The sequence below is a fragment of the Myodes glareolus genome, chromosome 21 (assembly GCF_982192425.1).
Source record: "Myodes glareolus chromosome 21, mMyoGla1.1, whole genome shotgun sequence".
NCBI lineage: Eukaryota > Metazoa > Chordata > Mammalia > Rodentia > Cricetidae > Myodes > Myodes glareolus.
The window spans coordinates 48,770,993-48,789,127 of record NC_142046.1 but is presented as its reverse complement, the minus strand read 5'-3'; the positions used below and the strand labels follow the sequence as shown (position 1 = coordinate 48,789,127).

The window sequence follows — 18,135 nt, the reverse complement described above, 5'->3', positions numbered from 1 at the left end:
GTCAGAACACCACACACGAGTTCACACAAAATGATTCATGAAATTGGTCGCTGAAATTCAATCCACCTAGAAACCAGGCTGAGTGAGAAACACATGCGGCTCTTTCCTCAGATAGATCAGCTGATAGCTGAGAATGAGGAGTTCAATATTAACTTCCTCCTGTCCTGGATACATTGTAAACTTTGGCAAATCACTAAAACACACTTAAATTCAGGTTTTCCATTTCATGTTGCTATTAAAAGATAGAATAAGAGAAAATATAAATACTTGAACTCTAGAATCTGAAAGATTTAAGCACAATTATGAAACATTGTTAAGGTATAAGCATGGCTTAAACGTGTTTGACGTCAGCTCCTATACTATCCAGGTATATTACACAATTACACAAACTCTTTTAGAAATCTTTTTTTTTTTTTTTTTGCAAATGAAATGTTCACATTCTGCTTTTCCAATCTGTCATTGTCATTTTAGGAAAAGGCATTGTTAATTTTTACCAATAAAAAATGCATATTCATTCTAAGGCTACTGGAGAAGAAAACAACAAGTCTTTTAATGCTGACTCACTATTATTATGAACTTAGACATTTCCATGCTAGAATGAAAATGAATGAAGAAAAACTGGTAGAATCATGGCCACCTACCTCTCGCAGTGAAAAAAATAGCTCGTGCTAGACATCAGTGGGGCCATTTTTCCCACAACTAATCTCATTTGCAATGAAAGTAGAAGGGGCCATGGTGTGTTAACGTCTGCATTTCTGTCATACAGACATAAATGATATACAAAAACATGCCTGTTTTCCTGTGTGCTCAAGATTGATACAGCAAGTCACTCTTTCTTTTCACGTCTGAGTATAATAAACCTATGTTTGAGTCAGTAATTTTTCTTGATTTGCCTATATTCAAGATAATATGTTTTCCTTTTCTGTTTCTTTTTTAAATGTTTTAAAAACATATGCTAAAATCATAATATGCAATTGCCATACACTTGTTGGGTTAATGATTTAATATCTTTGATATTCACTATATTCTTTGAAAGCTTGGCTCAATTTTTTTCTCTTTTACAGGATTTCTGACTGCTCTTCATAAGGTTAGATAGTCTTGCTTCTCTGTTGTTTTTATTTCTACAACTGTCTGCTTACGTCTTTGTTATTTAGCTATTATACTGCCCAGCTATAGTTAACAGGCATGGTTGGTGTTAATGTATATAACATTAACATATGAATAGTTTACAAAGTCTATTCAGAGAAAGGGTGCTTGATTTGAGTGATCAGAATGTTTATGGCTGTGCAGTAGTAAGGTGAAAGGCAGCAAGCATCATTAGAGGGAAAAGAAGCTGTACCAAGAAGTAATAAATACGCAAAGAAGAAATAAAAGGAGGCAAAAAAGTCTTCAAACCAAGAAAACACACTTTCAACTACCTTTGAAAAACATACTAATGGTGCTGAGAAAACTTGTTCATCTTCTTAGTGAACTTGTTCTACTCACAAGGTTGATGAATCTTACATGCAGACAAGCACCACATATAAACAGCATTAGAAGGCATTGAGCAAAATTATTGTGACATGAAAGCAAGGTTATGACAGTTGTAATAATAAAAATTGCTTTGTTTAATTTTAAATTTTTGAGAATTACTAGAAAACAAGTATTATGGCAATTGCAAGTTCTGGTTCTTTGTGTGACTCAATCTACTCAGGACCAAAATTTTACTTGTTCCTATCTATCTATCTATCTATCTATCTATCTATCTATCTATCTATCTATCTATCTGTCAATCTATTTATCTATTGTCATCTATCTATCATCCATATATAACTATCTATAGTCTATATATCTTGATCACTCTTACTTTTCTAGAGATATTTGATTTATCTATATATATGCAAATATATGTATTTATATTTATGATATAAAATGTTTCCACTTTGGACAAAATACTAAATACATACAAATGTGTGTGTGTGTGTGTGTGTGTGTGTGTGTGTGTGTGTGATTTATTGCAAGAATCCTGGAAAGGACTGCCATCCCATTAATTTTAACTCTTTCATTAAATTGGATTTGGTTCTATACAAATATGATATCAACAGTAATTTTAAATAAAAGATGCTTAGTTTAAAAGTGGAAAAGAGGGTTGTCTTCCTCAGGATTCTGAACACTCAGTGCTGAGTTTAAGTGCTGAGACACCAATTGTCCTTTTTTTTTTTAAAGCATTTTATTTATAGAACCATCAAGCCTGAATCTACAAGGGCTGAAGATTCATAAAAGCAGCATATCAAATATGTACTCTCAACGGGGTCATCGAGCATATTAGTTACATAAATAACAATATTTATTTGACAAATGGAAAAAGCAGCTTACTATAAACATTCAACTTACAATAAATAAAAGATTCTCTCTAGAGGTTTTACGCAGAAATATGTTAAGATATATGCATATATAATATTTCAGTTCCACATAAACTGAAACACCTTACAATCAAAGGGAAACTAGAGTTATCAATAATAGTTCAGCAAAGGGAAAGTGACCAAAAATGTAAAAGCAGTAAAATTATCTATTAAAAATTTAAAAACATCAAAATATTCCAAGAAAAATGACAGCCAGAGGCAAGAGTTTTCCCTATATTAATTAATAAAATCCAAGATGGAAGAATCTAAGCCTTGCTCTTAGTAGCCCTTAACTTACTTAGGCACAAGCTAGCTAAGGCTTTGTAAATGCCTCTTCAGCTAGAGCTCTCTCTTCAGACCTATTTAACCCTGCAGAATCTGAACTGTTTTAATACTTCAACTTATCCTATCCCTTTCTAACCTTAACATCACTTATGTCAATCATTTACAGGCAAAATAATTTTTCTAGAAAGCATATCTATTTATCTTAAGCCCTTGTTAAAATTTCAGAGGTCCTTGGTGGCTTGAGAAAAAGTTGACACATGTGTAACATATCCTTTTTCAATGAATAGTTTCCTTTTCGTTTATGCCTCCAGCATCATGCCTATGCCGTTCTCCGCCATATTTACACGTGCAGAGTTCTCTCTTGCATGAGTTGTCCCTTAGCTTAAACTCACTCTGAGTTTCAGCTGGCATATCTTGTGCCCTCGGGTGTCAATGATCTTCTATTGCTTAAGTTTATGCATGTCCAGAAACAAAAGAAAAATCAAGTATCACAAGCACCTCTTTCGTCTAGCGGAGAAATAGTGGGTTTAAGGGGTTTCTTTAAGAAAGATGGGCAAATTGTACATGTTGTAGGCTTCCAAACCAACATCATCCCTTAGACATGGAAATGATCTCTAAAGACATGGTCAGAGGGTGGCCATGTGACCACCTAGTCAGTGGCCTCTTGCTCCTTTTTCTTGAATTGCTACATAATGAACAGCCAGCTCACAGTAAAAAAGCAGAAATCTAAAGACTGATATCTACCCTTTTTCCTTTAATGAAAGTCATTGTTGTATGACCTTTATCTTGACTATAAACAATATTATAAATTTTGCCAGGTGCTGGTGGCACAGACCTTTAATCCCAGCACTCGGAAAGCAGAGGCAGGCGGATCTCTGTGAGTTCGAGGCCAACTAGTCTACAAGAGCTAGTTCCAGGACAGGCTCCAAAGCTACAGAGAAACCCTGTCTTGAAAAACCTTTTAAACATTTAGGTTTTATCACTCATACCTATCACTTTCAAGTGGGTCTGACTGATGGTATAAACACAAAGGAGTTTATTAAAGAGATACTAGATGATAGGAATGTGTCATGCATCTCAAGAATCTTTAGAAAAGCAGACATAAGTCTGTATACATTAACAATGTATAGTACAGTTATCATATCTTATGGTGATGGATTCTGCACCTTACATCATTAACTTTCTATGCCATTCCATAGCTGGAGGCCTGATCGATGCAGCAGAATTCACAGATACAGACCCAGGGTTCCAGAAAGTCTAGTGAATGTGTGATATTTGCAGTGTCTCCTAGTACGGACAGATTCTGCTTCATTGAGAAATAAAATGAAAGGAACTTTGGGCATTTAAATATGTGATCATTCATTTCTCTTGCTAAAAAATATAAATCATGATTTCTGAAGTATTCTTAACCAATTGGACAGTAGTGAAAACCAAAATAGAATCCATGGCTTCCACTATTGACATCAGACAACACAGTAGAAAGAACTACTTAGGACTTCGAGGGAGTTGATTTGAGGGAGGCTTATTTAATTTAAATAAATTTCACATAATTTTATAAGAACTGTATGCAGACTTTGACAGCACAACTTGCCGGATAAAAATGCCATTAAGAGTTCCTCCTACACAAACGTACCTGACTATATTCTCCTTCTGAGTCTGCAGGGTCATTGGTCTTTTTCGCTGGGTCAAACGACATTTTTAATCTTTGTACAAAATCCAGACAAGAAAGACGACGAAGAAAACAGATTTGGTTTTCACGTACGTACCCTAGTGTGTCTGTGCAAACAATCCATATCATTGTAAATATTAATTATAATTAAAGATGAATTAGGTTGATCACTTGAGTTTTCTTTCAAATAAGGAACATTGCAAATGTGGTTGCTCATAATTGTCCAGGTGGGTGTATCTAGTGGTGACCTCCAAGAAGAAAAGAAAAAGCTGAGCAATGACAAACAGAACTGTTGGATTGTGCCTGGAGTTCTTCGTCAGTTGAAGTGAGAAATGAGGTTAAAAAGTCATAACTAATTGCAACCTCACATAGAATCCTTGTTACTGAGCTTTTGAGGCAGAGGTTGTGGAAGCGCCGAAGACTACTTAAAGCATGTTGGAACATAACATTCAACACAGAAGGCCCAATATGCTGTATAATATCCAATTTCACGAAAATTTTAAATTGAAACACATTGAGTATAAACAATTGTAACAAGTAAAAAGAGTTTAAAAAGAAATAAAATATGCAATTAAAAAAAGAAACTACATAAGTAGCTGGGTGATGAGAAATACCTGATCTCTAAGGCAAGATAATCATGTGTTCGAGACCAGAATTAGCTATACAGTGTGACACTATCTAAAAAAACTTATTGGAAACCAACCAGAAAATTCTGAAAACATGCTATAAATATAGCACACTAAGCAGCAGCCCGCTAAGCTAATATTTTAATACTTAAATACAATAAATGAAGCACCCAATACAAATTTGCAATCTTCTTAAAATAGAGAGTTGTTGTTACAATTTCTCATTATAGATACCCCTGTGGAATAGTGACAAAAAAGAGAAAAAGACTATAGAGGGAAAAAAAACATTAGTTGATAGTTAAATAAGAAAATTAAGACTTAGATGCGTTGTATAGTTTTTAAATAATAACATATAATTCCTATGATAAAAGACTCATAAACAGAATGTCAGACTGTAAGAATGCCTCAGTGAGACCTGCACTATTTTTTCTGAATGCTTTGAAATGTTACAACTTCATTGTGCAATTCATATGCTGAGGAAAAGGAATATGTTTTGGTTACCACAGCTGGACGCACTCAGATCTCTACAGGACACTGATAATTGCCCCAGGGCAAGACATGCCAAGTGGACTTAGCTTCTTTTATTTGTATGGACTGAGTGACTGCTGTATTTTATAGCCTATTCTGTCAATGAGGAGGAACACGAAGAGTTCCCATTTACCCATTGTTACTCACGAGATGGGACAACTTGTTCTTGACTGTAGGTAGATTGCTCAGGAGAGAAACATAAAAGAAAATCCAAGAAAAGTCCACTGGAAGATACAGTCAAACTCTCTGTTCTGAAATGCTGAGATTTATGAAGAAACTAGAGAAACGAAAATTTTTCCAAATGTATTTCTGCAACAGCATTGTTCTAAGGACAGAACTACCGAGAGCCTCTTTCTTTGCTCAGGCCTTGTGTTCTCCCAGCTCATTTCTAGCATGATAATTTCTTTGTAATTATGCAAATTAATAACTAAGTGAACATCCAAAGAAAAGACAAGTTTGACTCAATCCAATCTTTTCAAAGACCCACGAGGAAGGGTTTATTTTGAGAGCTTTAGATGAAGAAGTTTATCAGAAGCAGCCAATAATAGCCTCTAAACTCAAGTACTTACAAAAAACACCTATTTTTTTTATAAAAGTAACCATGTGAAAAAAGCACATTTTGCAGATTTCAGTAAGTTCTACAAACAATGATTCTGTAATGTGAATGTTTTCTTTTGTTGGTATGTTTTCCTTGTTTCTTACAACACAGGCAAATGCAAGAACTGAAAAAAAGGGTAGACTGCGATTCCATTAAAAAAATGAAAACACAGCAAATTTAGCTAGTATATTAGGACACATAATTTATATACTTGAGAACTATCTTCTGAACAGTTAGATAAAACATTAACCCGTATTTCAAAGCTAGTCTGAGTTTTCTGATAGAAGAAACAGTGTAGTACTATTTTAACTTTTCCTAAACGTCCTTTAGCTCTCATCTGATACATAAAATTCCATTAAGTATTCCATATAATTATCAACTGGAAACACTTTTGAAATCATCTAGTGAAGTGTGGAGAGGCCATTCTGTTATAATCTTTTGTCTTTAGGCATTGCGAAAATGTCTGTCTCCCTACTTTCTTGGTAAAACGATTCTGACTCATTGAACTTTAAAAGAGCAAAAGAAATAAATGTAAGAATGCCTGGCTTCTATAAATGTAACTGAAACCACGTTCTGTAAGCACAAATAGGTCTGCAGGAACAGCAGACTCGCAATAACATTAGGAAGTAGCAGCTCTGTAGTAGTAAGACTCCAATAATTGGGGCGAACACTTGCTCCTATAAGTTGTATTTGAAACAATGAATAATATAAATTTCAGAAAGAAAAGCAAGTGTTTCAAGATTTTATTTTATTTTATTTTTGCAGCACAGTTTTTCTCAAGCCTATTTGTCCTGTCCACTGTACCCTCCATATATTAACATTTCTAAACCCCTTGGAGTAACCAAGATCCATTCCTTTATCCCTCCTCCCCCTTTCCCTTTTTAAACAGTAGACGAACTGACAGAGTGGGTGTTCATACAGATGGCACTATTTTACCAGGAAGATGGAGCTTCCATAAAAGACTCAGGCCAATGTTCTGCACAGCGTAGGGGGAGATGAGATTCCCTTTATAATGAGGTACTGGAACGTGCTGCCGTGTTCCCAGGAGGAGGGAGGGGACACAGCCTCTCTATGCTCCAGCAGGATTACGCATATACCAACAGGTTCCACCTCCCAAAACTGAAAGGCAATTTACGAGGGGACCGTGACCAGGCCTTTACTGCCATGCCTCAGCAGGCTGGTAGCAATGACCATCGGCTACCCTTGAGGACAGCAGAGGTTGCAAATTATCATGCATGTCTACAGAGCAATGCGGACGATATGAGTAGATCATGGAAGTCTGTCTTGCCCTATTTTATGAACACACCTTGCATCCCAGCGAAAGGTTACATATTGGTTTAGCCATGTGAAGATCTAAAAGTTTACAGACACTTTTACATACTTAGTTACTAAAACTTTACACTTATAATTAAAGTGCTGTGTCATTCACAAAATATTGTTACTGATATAAAAATATCAAAGGTTTATATTCAAGGAACATTAAGTGCACAGGTTATATAACAAGGTGAATGTATTTTTTTTTACGACAGATGGGAATAATGAATTCATTAAATCCAAGTTGTAATCAATTAGTAGAACACCAGTTTAATAAACTAATGAATTTATTCATTTCTTTGGATTTTTGTTGTACCAGTTTAGTTTAATACTTTAATATACCCTTAAATTATATCATACTAGTTAATGTATTTTTAAATTCTAATGCATAATCTAGAATCACAAATACACTATTTTCAATATAGTTTGTTACTAAGAAAAATATTAACTAGGTTTTGGGCTTCTCGTGAATTGGCTGTTTGACTGTCTAATTAACGTTTTTACATTTAACTGTAGCTTCTTTAAAGCCTTGCTTTCTTCACTGTTTCACTTCATGTTCTGTTCTTTGACCACAGCCAGCATCTCACGAGAAAGGCCCACAGGAACAGAAAGGCACAGCTATTAGGAGAGGCCAGAGTGGTAGGCAGGAAGTAAGCCTCAGGTAACGGAAAAAGAGAGAGGGAGAGAAGGAGAGAAAGAGAAAGAAAAAGAGGGGCAGAGGGAGGAGGGGAAAGACAGAGTGGGAGAAAAGAGAAAGAAGGGTCGGTTTTGTAATAACGAATTTTGACTCAAATATGTACCATGTTCGTTGTTACAGACTGGAATGACTCTAAGAAAGTCAGGCACGTTGCACAGGCCTGGAGCCTAAGTGTTTGGGAAGTGTGTGGGGGAGGCAAAGGATCAAGCGTTAAAGGCAGTCTCGGCTACATAGTGATTTCAAGGCCAGCCTGGGCTGTATGAGACTTTGTTGTTCACAAACAAATAACCATGCATAGACAGACAAAGAAAACTTCAGAGAACTGCATACATCCCAAGCCTTCATCTAACAACCAAGTAACTAAGTAACTAAGTAACTAACTAACTAAATAGAACCAGCCCAGAGTGTCCAGGGTATTCCATCATATAGGTTTACATAGAGATGGGTTTTGATGCCAAAATTTCTACTGAGGCACCTAGACTCAGATCAATAGGAAAGATGCTAAGTTCTTATAGAGTGGGTTTAGGTGTAGGATCAGGAAGTCTGTATGGCTAGCTAGATGGTTTGCTGCAGGAGTAGAGGATTCCAGAAAAGCAGACAGCAGACCTCACCACTATCCTCTACCACTGCATCTGCACTCAAGCCGAAAAGTAGTGGACAGGTTATTCTCCAGTAGGCCCCAAGACAGGCAAGGGAAGAATTGGTGGTTTGTAGAGGTTCTAGGACTCTGTCTTCCATCTTGAGAAACAGAAATCTGAATCTGACTGCCTTTTGATTTGTGATTGGCTCTACGTCACTAGCAGAGGAAGTACAACAGTCAGTGAAGATGTTCCACAACTTGAGCAAAGGAGCTTCGCTTAGAATATAATTTCATGGGATTTAATTTGTATTAAAAATAATGCACGATCCTGCCATGCCCTATAGAGATACAAGAAGTTGGGAACGAGTGAGAAGAGGGCAGAAAGACTGGTAACGATAACCATCTGCAGCATGGTCCAGCCAGAGAACCATCGATATAGACATTTAGGAGACTGGCCAAAAGTTCTTAAAGCAAGAATAGAGAAAAAAAAAACAGTCAGTCATGAAGCATGTACCTACAGATGAACAATGGGGTTGAAGTTGGCACCTTTACTTTCTAAACTGAAGAGAGCAGTGAAGAACTGTGGAGAACAGCAGTGGTTGGCTAAGGGACAGTCACCAACTGGGATGTTCACATAATCATCAGCCAAGTGAAGTCTGCACAGAGCAGCTCCTCCAGATCAGGCCCCATGAGTGTTACAGATGTGAACTGACGAGGCCACAGTGCACCATCTGGTAAGCACCGGGTCTTCTGCTTCTGCTTCTGAGTCAGCGCTAAGTTAATCCTTTGTCACTTCAGCCAGAGACACAAAGGAAGAACTATAGAAGGTAAACAGGCTACAGGGCTGGCTTTGGGAAAAATTAACAACAAACAGAGGACGATTTATCATTAGTTTTAACTTTTAACCAAGCGAGTCTGTTGGAGGCAACCAGTATATGGTCCCTATTTATGTGGCAGTATCTCTGTTGGTTGTTCCAACTGCACAAACCATATTATACCACAGGTTACTTTTATCCCCTTTCCACCCAGCAAGTAAAATGTGCTGAGAAGTCATGACACGCAGGGCAGTAATTTCAGTATGCATAGAAATGGCAAACCAACCCCTTCAATCCATCCTCTTTTATTCATTTCTTCAAGTAGTATAGCTTTTCCTTTTCTACCTGGTTCAATTCATACACTAACTAAATCATCTTTTCCTCATACATCTTGCCACAATACCATGAACAAAGGGGCCTCCAAAAGCCAATGCTAGCCTTTTCAATTGCTTCTCCTTAAAAACTAAACTCCATTCATTGTGGCATCGCGGGGACCTGCCATGCCCGCACAAAAGGGCTTTATTCCTTCTCCTCTCCTCTGTGTTCTGAGAGGTCTGACACGTCATCTTTTCTGTTTCTTAGATGAGGCTAAGCACTTTTCCTCGGAGGAAGAGCTGCTTACTATTCTAAATTTTAAAATGTGCACTCAGCAGTGTTTCTGACGATTCCAGAACAACACATGCCCAAAGCACATACAGGTATGCTCGGTTTGAGATAATTTCTAATTATTTCTGGAGCTCCTAAGAAACGGGTGTTACCCAGAGCTAAACAAAGAACTGACAAGAATGTTAAGTTGTAAAGGAATCTTCAAGTCCTTCCACATACATAAAGATTTAAAAAACAACCTTTCTAAGTGAAGGGTTATTATCCTCAGTAAAATATCTAACATAAACGAACTGGTCAGGTAATCCGGGTCTCCCTGTACCCCCTTCCCATCCCTTTCCTATCTTTCTTTATGCCTTTCTCTCCTCCTCTTACTGTCTGCCTGTTAAGATGTGGCAAGAAAAACCTTACTGGGTTCCATAACCTTGAGGCTGGATACCGGCACCCCGAAATATGATCCTCTACTTTTTGGATTATTATAAATGAACTAGTTTGTGGTATTATGTTTAGCAGCACAATATAGAATAGAATAGGTGGCTGACTCAGGGATTATAACCCAAGTTGTCTGACTTGGGAGCCAGGGGCACAACATTACTCCAGACTGCTTTATTTTGAGTGCTATTATTTTCAGTTATAATAGTTATTTAAAATAGTGTATACAGTTAAAATACAATAAAAGACACTCTTGGCCATAACATTTTGTTTCAATGGTGACCTGGGTCAGGGCAGAGTTGATACTGTCAATATATGACCTTGAGAAATGATGTATGTGGCATAAATTAAAGGTAATTTTAAAGCATGAGTAACTCTGCAATGTGCACATCCAACTGATAAAAATATATTTAGTTTGCTTAAAAATTATTGCGGGTCACCTTTATAGAATTGAAAACACTCAGATGTCATTTCTCATCTGTCACAAGCTGTCAGAAATGTTTTCTGTAGACCTAAAATTGTCCAGGGATCGCTCCAAAGCCATGTAGTCTTTCAGGGTATGACTTTACATTTGCATTTGTGCAACAGCAGACGTGTGTGGAAAGTAGGTGCCTTCTCCCAGCGTGTCTGAGATGGCAGTAGGAAGAAGAGCAGATACTTTTAGCTTTTGCTGAGGTCCAGGGCAGTAGTTCCAGAGACAGGCCATTTCCTGGGTGCTCCACAGCACTGAGCATGCCCAAAATGTGTGGATCCCAATCTGTCCCTTTCCACAGAAGCCACAGAATGAAGCAAGGAACAGCAAGAAACCAAGAAACTCCCAAAAGGAAGAGGATTCTGAGCTGCCACAATTAGAGGCCTTCTCTGTGGTGCACAAAGATGGAGGAAAGAGAAGCATGAGAAAATCCACTTTAAAAAATGGAACTTGAGAAGGGGGCACAGAGTTTTAGACTGGTAGCTAGACTATGGGATCTAAGGATTCTTTTGGAGGGCTGGGCACACTCTGGAACTAGGCTGCAGAACATTAAATAACTCTGCAAGTATATTAAGTGGTTCCTGAGCTGTACCCATAGAGTGAGCAGATATTACAGCATGGAAATGATATGTTAGTGAGTTTCTAAATGAGGAAACAGTTAAAAGAGGATGGAAACCTTAAGAACACTTAGACAGAAGCTGTAGACTGGTGCACAAGCATAAACACGGGGAGACAAAGGGGAGTTTCTTTCCCATTACATGCTCATTCCAGCAGCTTCTTCACAGTGAATTCTGAGGTCCTTGTTTGAGGTTGAGAGAACTGAATTTCTAAGATGTTCCTCCGAGAGACTGTTGTAGTAAATGAACTTTTAAAAAAAATGTCCTTTAGGACTGTAGAGATGGCTCAGCAGTTAAGTGCACTGGCCGCTTCTAAGAAGGCCCTGAATAGTTCCCAGGATCTACGTAGCATCCGCAACCATCTGTAACTCCACTTACAGGGTATCTGATGGTTTTTTTGACCCTGTAGGTGCTAAGCACACACAATAAGTGCAAGCGCGCGCGTGCACACACACACACACACACACACACACACACACACACACACACACACACAAGCAAAATACTCAAAGAAATAAATCTAAAACATTAAAATTAAAAGTATCCCTTTAAGTTATATTTGCCTTTTATCAAGAATGATCAAATACTTTTTCTAGTATAGAACGCTGAAGACTCAGTCCTAAAGTGAAAAATATTAAAGTTTGATAGTATGAAACTGATACAAATAAGAAACAGGAAGTATTCTGAGTGCTCAACATCCCCAGGCAGAGACAGATGTCAATCATTCCTGCTTGAGTCAAAATGTTTTATTGAAAGGCAAATTCTATATGAGTGCTGTTAAAAAATAGTACTAAACCCAACTAGGTTTGTTTATTTATTTATTTATTTATTTGTTTGTTTGTTTGTTTTTTTTTAAGGAACAGTCTCGTTATGTAGCCCAGGCTGGCAACTTGCCTAGTAGACTTGGCTAGCCTCAGACTTATGATCTTCCTGATATAGTTTTCTGAGTTTTGGGATTACAGGCATACTCTACCATCTAGTCCCAACTCTATTCTTTTAAAAAGCCAAATTTGTCCCACCACGAATCCCTCTTCTCCCCGGGACAAAGGCTGAATCCGTTCTCTAATAATTTTCTCATGACTATTTCCCTGGGCAGCAGTGATGCTGCTGAAAAACAGAACCATATAGCACAACTAGTCCCACATATGAGATGAGGCAACATCTTGTTTAACCCCCATGACAACAACGAATGTTCCTATGTCTTGGTTCCCCTGTTTTGATTGAAGGTAAAACACAGATGTATGGGTTTGATGCATGCTTCATTCCTAGCAGGTGGTGCTGTTTTGGGAGAGCTTGAAATCTCTGGTCTGTTGCCTGTGGTATGTAGCTAGCAGACCAAGGCTGCCAAGGGTCTTAGAGGGCAGCTTATTGCTCATGTTTAATTCTGGTTCCAGTTCTGAACTGTCTGCTTCCTGATCTTCCACAATGAGGAGCTGCAATCTACTTGCCTTCTCCGCCTTAAGAGACTGAATCACCTGAAACTGTGAGTCAAAATAAGACCCATTGTATGGGCTTTCTGTCTGGTGTTCTGGCACAGGGAAAACAACTAAGCATTTTCTTTACAGCAAGTATAAATGAGTATAAGGGACTTCTAATTTCACAGGTAGCTCAGTTTCAAGCCTGCTTTCCTCCAATTGCTGATCTCCAAGACATACTGTTACCAAATAGCCAATTACCTTGAAAACAATGACTTCAATACATTAAAAAGGAAAGGGGCAGATTGGACTTAATTATTACAACTAATGAAAACATTACTAACAGTGACATTAAATATTGTCAGAAACCCAAGACAAATGTTCTTTCTATTCTCCCTAATTAAATTGGTTTCCAAATTAATATTAGTTACTGCATGTCATCAAATTAAATAGATTTGGTCAAAGGAGGACTGAGCAGGAAGATAGATCTCAAGTACTATCAATAAGCCAGAGGATTACAAATGTTATCTGAGCTGACGATATCTTATGTAAGGACAGAATTAACTACCCATCTCGTCTCATGGCATGCATGTTGTCCTTCATCTCTCATGATGAAAGTACACATTTTTTGGATGCATTTAGATTGTTTCGAAAGTCTAAGTGGATTTGTGAGTCAGTTTTCCCTTTCCCCTCTAGAATCAAATTTGACATTTATCTCAGATTTCTAATCAAGATTTAAATTACAGTCTTTTCTTTTTAAATGTAAAGGTGGCTTATTTCATTTTCTCACAGTTTTCTATATTCAGGAGGCATTTGATGAATGCTGCTGACTAGTTTAATTTTACCTGTGATTGCTATATAATATAAAGCATGTTTTTGTAACTTAGATGTATTTATCCTCAGGGTGTTGTCATATATTATTCCCCTATCTGAAGATAGATAGATAGGTGGATAGATAGATAGATAGATAGACACACATACATACATGCATAGGTAGATAAATAGATACATAGGTAGATAGATAGAGATAGATGATAGATAGATAGATAGATGATAGATACATAGATAGATAGATAGATAGATGTAGATAGATAGATAGATGATAGATAGATAGATGGTAGATAGATGGTAGATAAATAGATAGATAGATAGATAGATAGATAGTAGATACATAGATAGATAGATAGATAGATAGATAGATAGTAGATAGATGGTAGATAGATAGAAATATAGATAGATAGATGGTAGATAGATAGAAATATAGATAGATAGATGGTAGATAGATAGATAGATAGATAGATAGATAGAAGATAGATAGATAGATAGATAGATAGACACACATACATACATGCATAGGTAGATAAATAGATACATAGGTAGATAGATAGAGATAGATGATAGATAGATAGATGATAGATACATAGATAGATAGATGTAGATAGATAGATAGATGATAGATAGATAGATAGATAGATAGATGGTAGATAGATGGTAGATAAATAGATACATAGATAGTAGATACATAGATAGATAGATAGATAGATAGATAGTAGATAGATAGTAGATAGATAGAAATATAGATAGATAGATGGTAGATAGATAGATAGAAGATAGATAGATAGTAGATAGATAGATGGTAGATAGATAGATAGATAGATAGATAGTAGATAGATGGTAGATAGATAGAAATATAGATAGATAGATGGTAGATAGATAGAAATATAGATAGATAGATGGTAGATAGATAGATAGATAGATAGAAGATAGATATATAGATAGATAGATAGATACACATACATACATGCATAGGTAGATAAATAGATACATAGGTAGATAGATAGAGATAGATGATAGATAGATAGATGATAGATACATAGATAGATAGATGTAGATAGATAGATAGATGATAGATAGATAGATAGATAGATAGATAGATAGATGGTAGATAGATGGTAGATAAATAGATACATAGATAGTAGATACATAGATAGATAGATAGATAGATAGATAGATAGATAGATAGTAGATAGATAGTAGATAGATAGAAATATAGATAGATAGATGGTAGATAGATAGATAGAAGATAGATAGATAGATAGATAGATAGTAGATAGATAGATGGTAGATAGATAGATAGATAGATAGATAGATAGATAGATAGATAGATAGATAGTATATAGATAGAGCAAGAGATAGAGAAACTGAAGCTTAAACAGATCACAGCAGCTCTGGGTCCAGATATTTGCTGTGTTGTTTTGCTGCTTTCAAGTGCTTCTGTGTTTCACAGTCAAGGAGCATGTCTGTATGAAACTCACAAGAAGCCCGCAGTGCTCCTGTGTCTCCTTTAGCTTGACTTTCACAGGATGTACTTTTCATTAATAGACATACGGTGAGAACTTCTACTTGGTAAATAAGGTGCAGGTACTTAAGCCGGTCACAGCAGTTTGTTCCTTTGTTCCGTGATGAATGCATGTCCTTCATTCAGAGGCAGGATGCTGAAGGCTGCTATTTATTTATTTACTCTATGCGTGTGCGTTCGTTTGTAGGTCTGTTTACACGTGTGACCAAACAGTGTCTGTGGAAGCTAACAGAGGGTGATGGATCTCTAGGAGCTGGAAAGTAGGTGACTGTGAGTCACGGTGTGAACATAAGAGCAGCATTTATTCCTCGTCACTGAGTTACCTTACACCGCAAGCCCTAGGCATTGCTTCAATCCTTATAAATATTAACTTACTCTTTTGTAGATAAACCCAGGAGCTAGGTTCCATTATAATCTTAAGGCACAGAGAAGTTACGGACCTTGCTATGTGTCACACAGATAACTAAAGGTGTAGACACTTGACCCCCTGCTCTGACTCTAGTATCTGTGCCCCTGACTACTACAAAGAGGTCTTACTTTGCCAGTCTTCCAGCTCCTAATATATCAACTCTTGTGCGAACTTTTCTCCAAATTTGATGATTAGAGAATTGTACAAGTCAACTCTGATAAATCAAAGGAGCCTAAATCCACCACTCATTTGTGAATGAAATTTGGGTGGACCATGGATTTATTTTATGCTTCCAGATGTGAATGCAACTTCACAATCATGTAGAAAATGAATATTCATAATAAGATGAAATAAAAATGGAGTTATTTGCTTGAAAGCTATGACAGATTTCAGAGTGAAGAGTATGGAGTGCTAAACTAAGCACAGACCCGTCTTAGCATGGTGGGAAGGTCTTATACAACTGCAAAAATGTGTATACCCAAGAAGGAGGCTCTAGGCCTATACCATTCAACAGGCCAGTGTCAGAGCTCCAATCAAACTCTGATTTGCGAATCCCAAAACTCATTTTCTGAGAGTCTGTAACAGTTTTCCTAATAGAAATGTGTCCACAAACATATTCTTGCTTCTATGAGGAAATGGTTACTTAAGGTATTAACATGCTTATATTTTATATTTTTGACAAATTTCAGTTAAACTCCCCAACGATGCTTGACTCGCTCAATTTCTTCTTTTCCAATGACTATATATAAGATCACAGATAGACCGTGTCCTGCTTTCTTGCTCTCATGTGCCTGCAGGCAGCGTTAGAATTACTGCAGCAGGTGTATTTAGCTAACTGTATTACATTCACCTTTCCACTCTTCAGACAAAACTAGAACAAGATAACTTTTGTTCAGGTATTGAACTTTTAACCATCCCACCTGATTCCTTAACTACATCCTTGCCACACACAGCACCTGGCTGTCTCATATTTATAAAATTTACTTAGCTCAGAATTTCCTTGAGTTTTTTAAAAATGAAACACACCCACTTTATTTGCTATTGCAAAACTTCACATCCCAGTTATTTCCTTTCTCATGGAAAACACAGGCTCAAAGTACAGCTGTTCACACAGAGGTTGTGAATTTTCTGCATGCCCAACTGTCTGATGGGTTTTCACATTTAAAAACCATTATATCTCATGAAAATATTTGATGATATAGGATCCTGAAGTAGTGAAATAGGAAAAGTTTTATAAAATAAAAGTCATATCATGTGGTTTTATGTAACATCTGGGTTCTACTGCTTGATGTTTCATGGCTTTATTTTTAAAGAAAACAAAATAAAACTCCCCACAACAAACACTGAATAATGCTTCATATTTCAACTATGCAAACGACCCACAGATAGTTTATCATGAATCACAGCCTAGAAGCAGAAGCTCAATGCCAACATTGCTCTCAGCATTTCTGTTTACTTGTTGACTAAGTTATACTATTTAACTTTCACTTATGTTTGAAACATAAAACACCAAAAGAGAATATTTCAGCGTGGCTCACATGGCAAAAATGTTTCAGCTGAGTAAACCAACACATCAATATGCTTAGATGATTTTCATGATCACTTTCAAATGAGAAATGGAGATAATTCTACCACCAGAGAAGGAATGTTTCTACACTGGTGAGAGCAAATTCACCTCTAAATGATTTACCCATCTTGCACAGTGGCAGTACCTGCTCAGATCTGCTCTGGTGATGGTATTGATACTCAGAAAAGGCATTACTGGTTGAAGTCATTTCGTCCTTTTCAAATTGTTTCTTCATCTTGGCTAAGCCACCTGGCACTGTGCATACTTCCGATTCTTCCATGACCTACAGTGATTTAAGAGGACAACAGTTGAGTGCTTCGTCTGTGTAGACGGTGTGCTCAGGCGACTTTTGCATTACAGATGACAATTACTGACGGGTGGAACACAAAAGAGATATTAACGTAAACTGCTTGTGACAGCCTCCCTTTGAAACTACACTGTTCAGTTGTTTTGCCATCTACCCGTTTTATACAATGCATCTTCAGAACACTGAGTAATATTACCCTGTTGCAGATAAAGTTTTATGTCTATATGAGGTTGAACACTGTGTTCCTCTAGTAATATCCTAGATGACTTGTGGGTATGAGAATAATTAAATTAACTGTAACTCAAAGTAAAGCTGTCATTAAAATTTCAAACATCTGTACAGGCAACAGACACATTATCAAGAATGATTATTCAAATTTTTTTAATAGTACTGTTTTATTTCAATTATCTTGGATGAACAAAATAAAGTGCCTTATGTAAGTGAGTTAAAAATATCAGTAA

At 36.8% G+C, this 18,135-nt stretch overlaps 1 protein-coding gene across 3 annotated transcripts in view; it reads right to left on the bottom strand.

Moving 5' to 3' along the window:
- Window positions 1-18,135, bottom strand: part of Xirp2 (xin actin binding repeat containing 2) — a 71,557-nt gene that overhangs the window by 23,532 nt on the left and 29,890 nt on the right. For all 3 annotated transcript variants that reach the window (XM_048426179.3, XM_085681012.2, XM_048426180.3), the window contains exon 3: window positions 17,513-17,650. In XM_048426179.3, coding sequence (XP_048282136.3) covers window positions 17,513-17,650 — 138 coding nt within the window. The remainder of the gene's footprint in view (window positions 1-17,512; window positions 17,651-18,135) is intronic.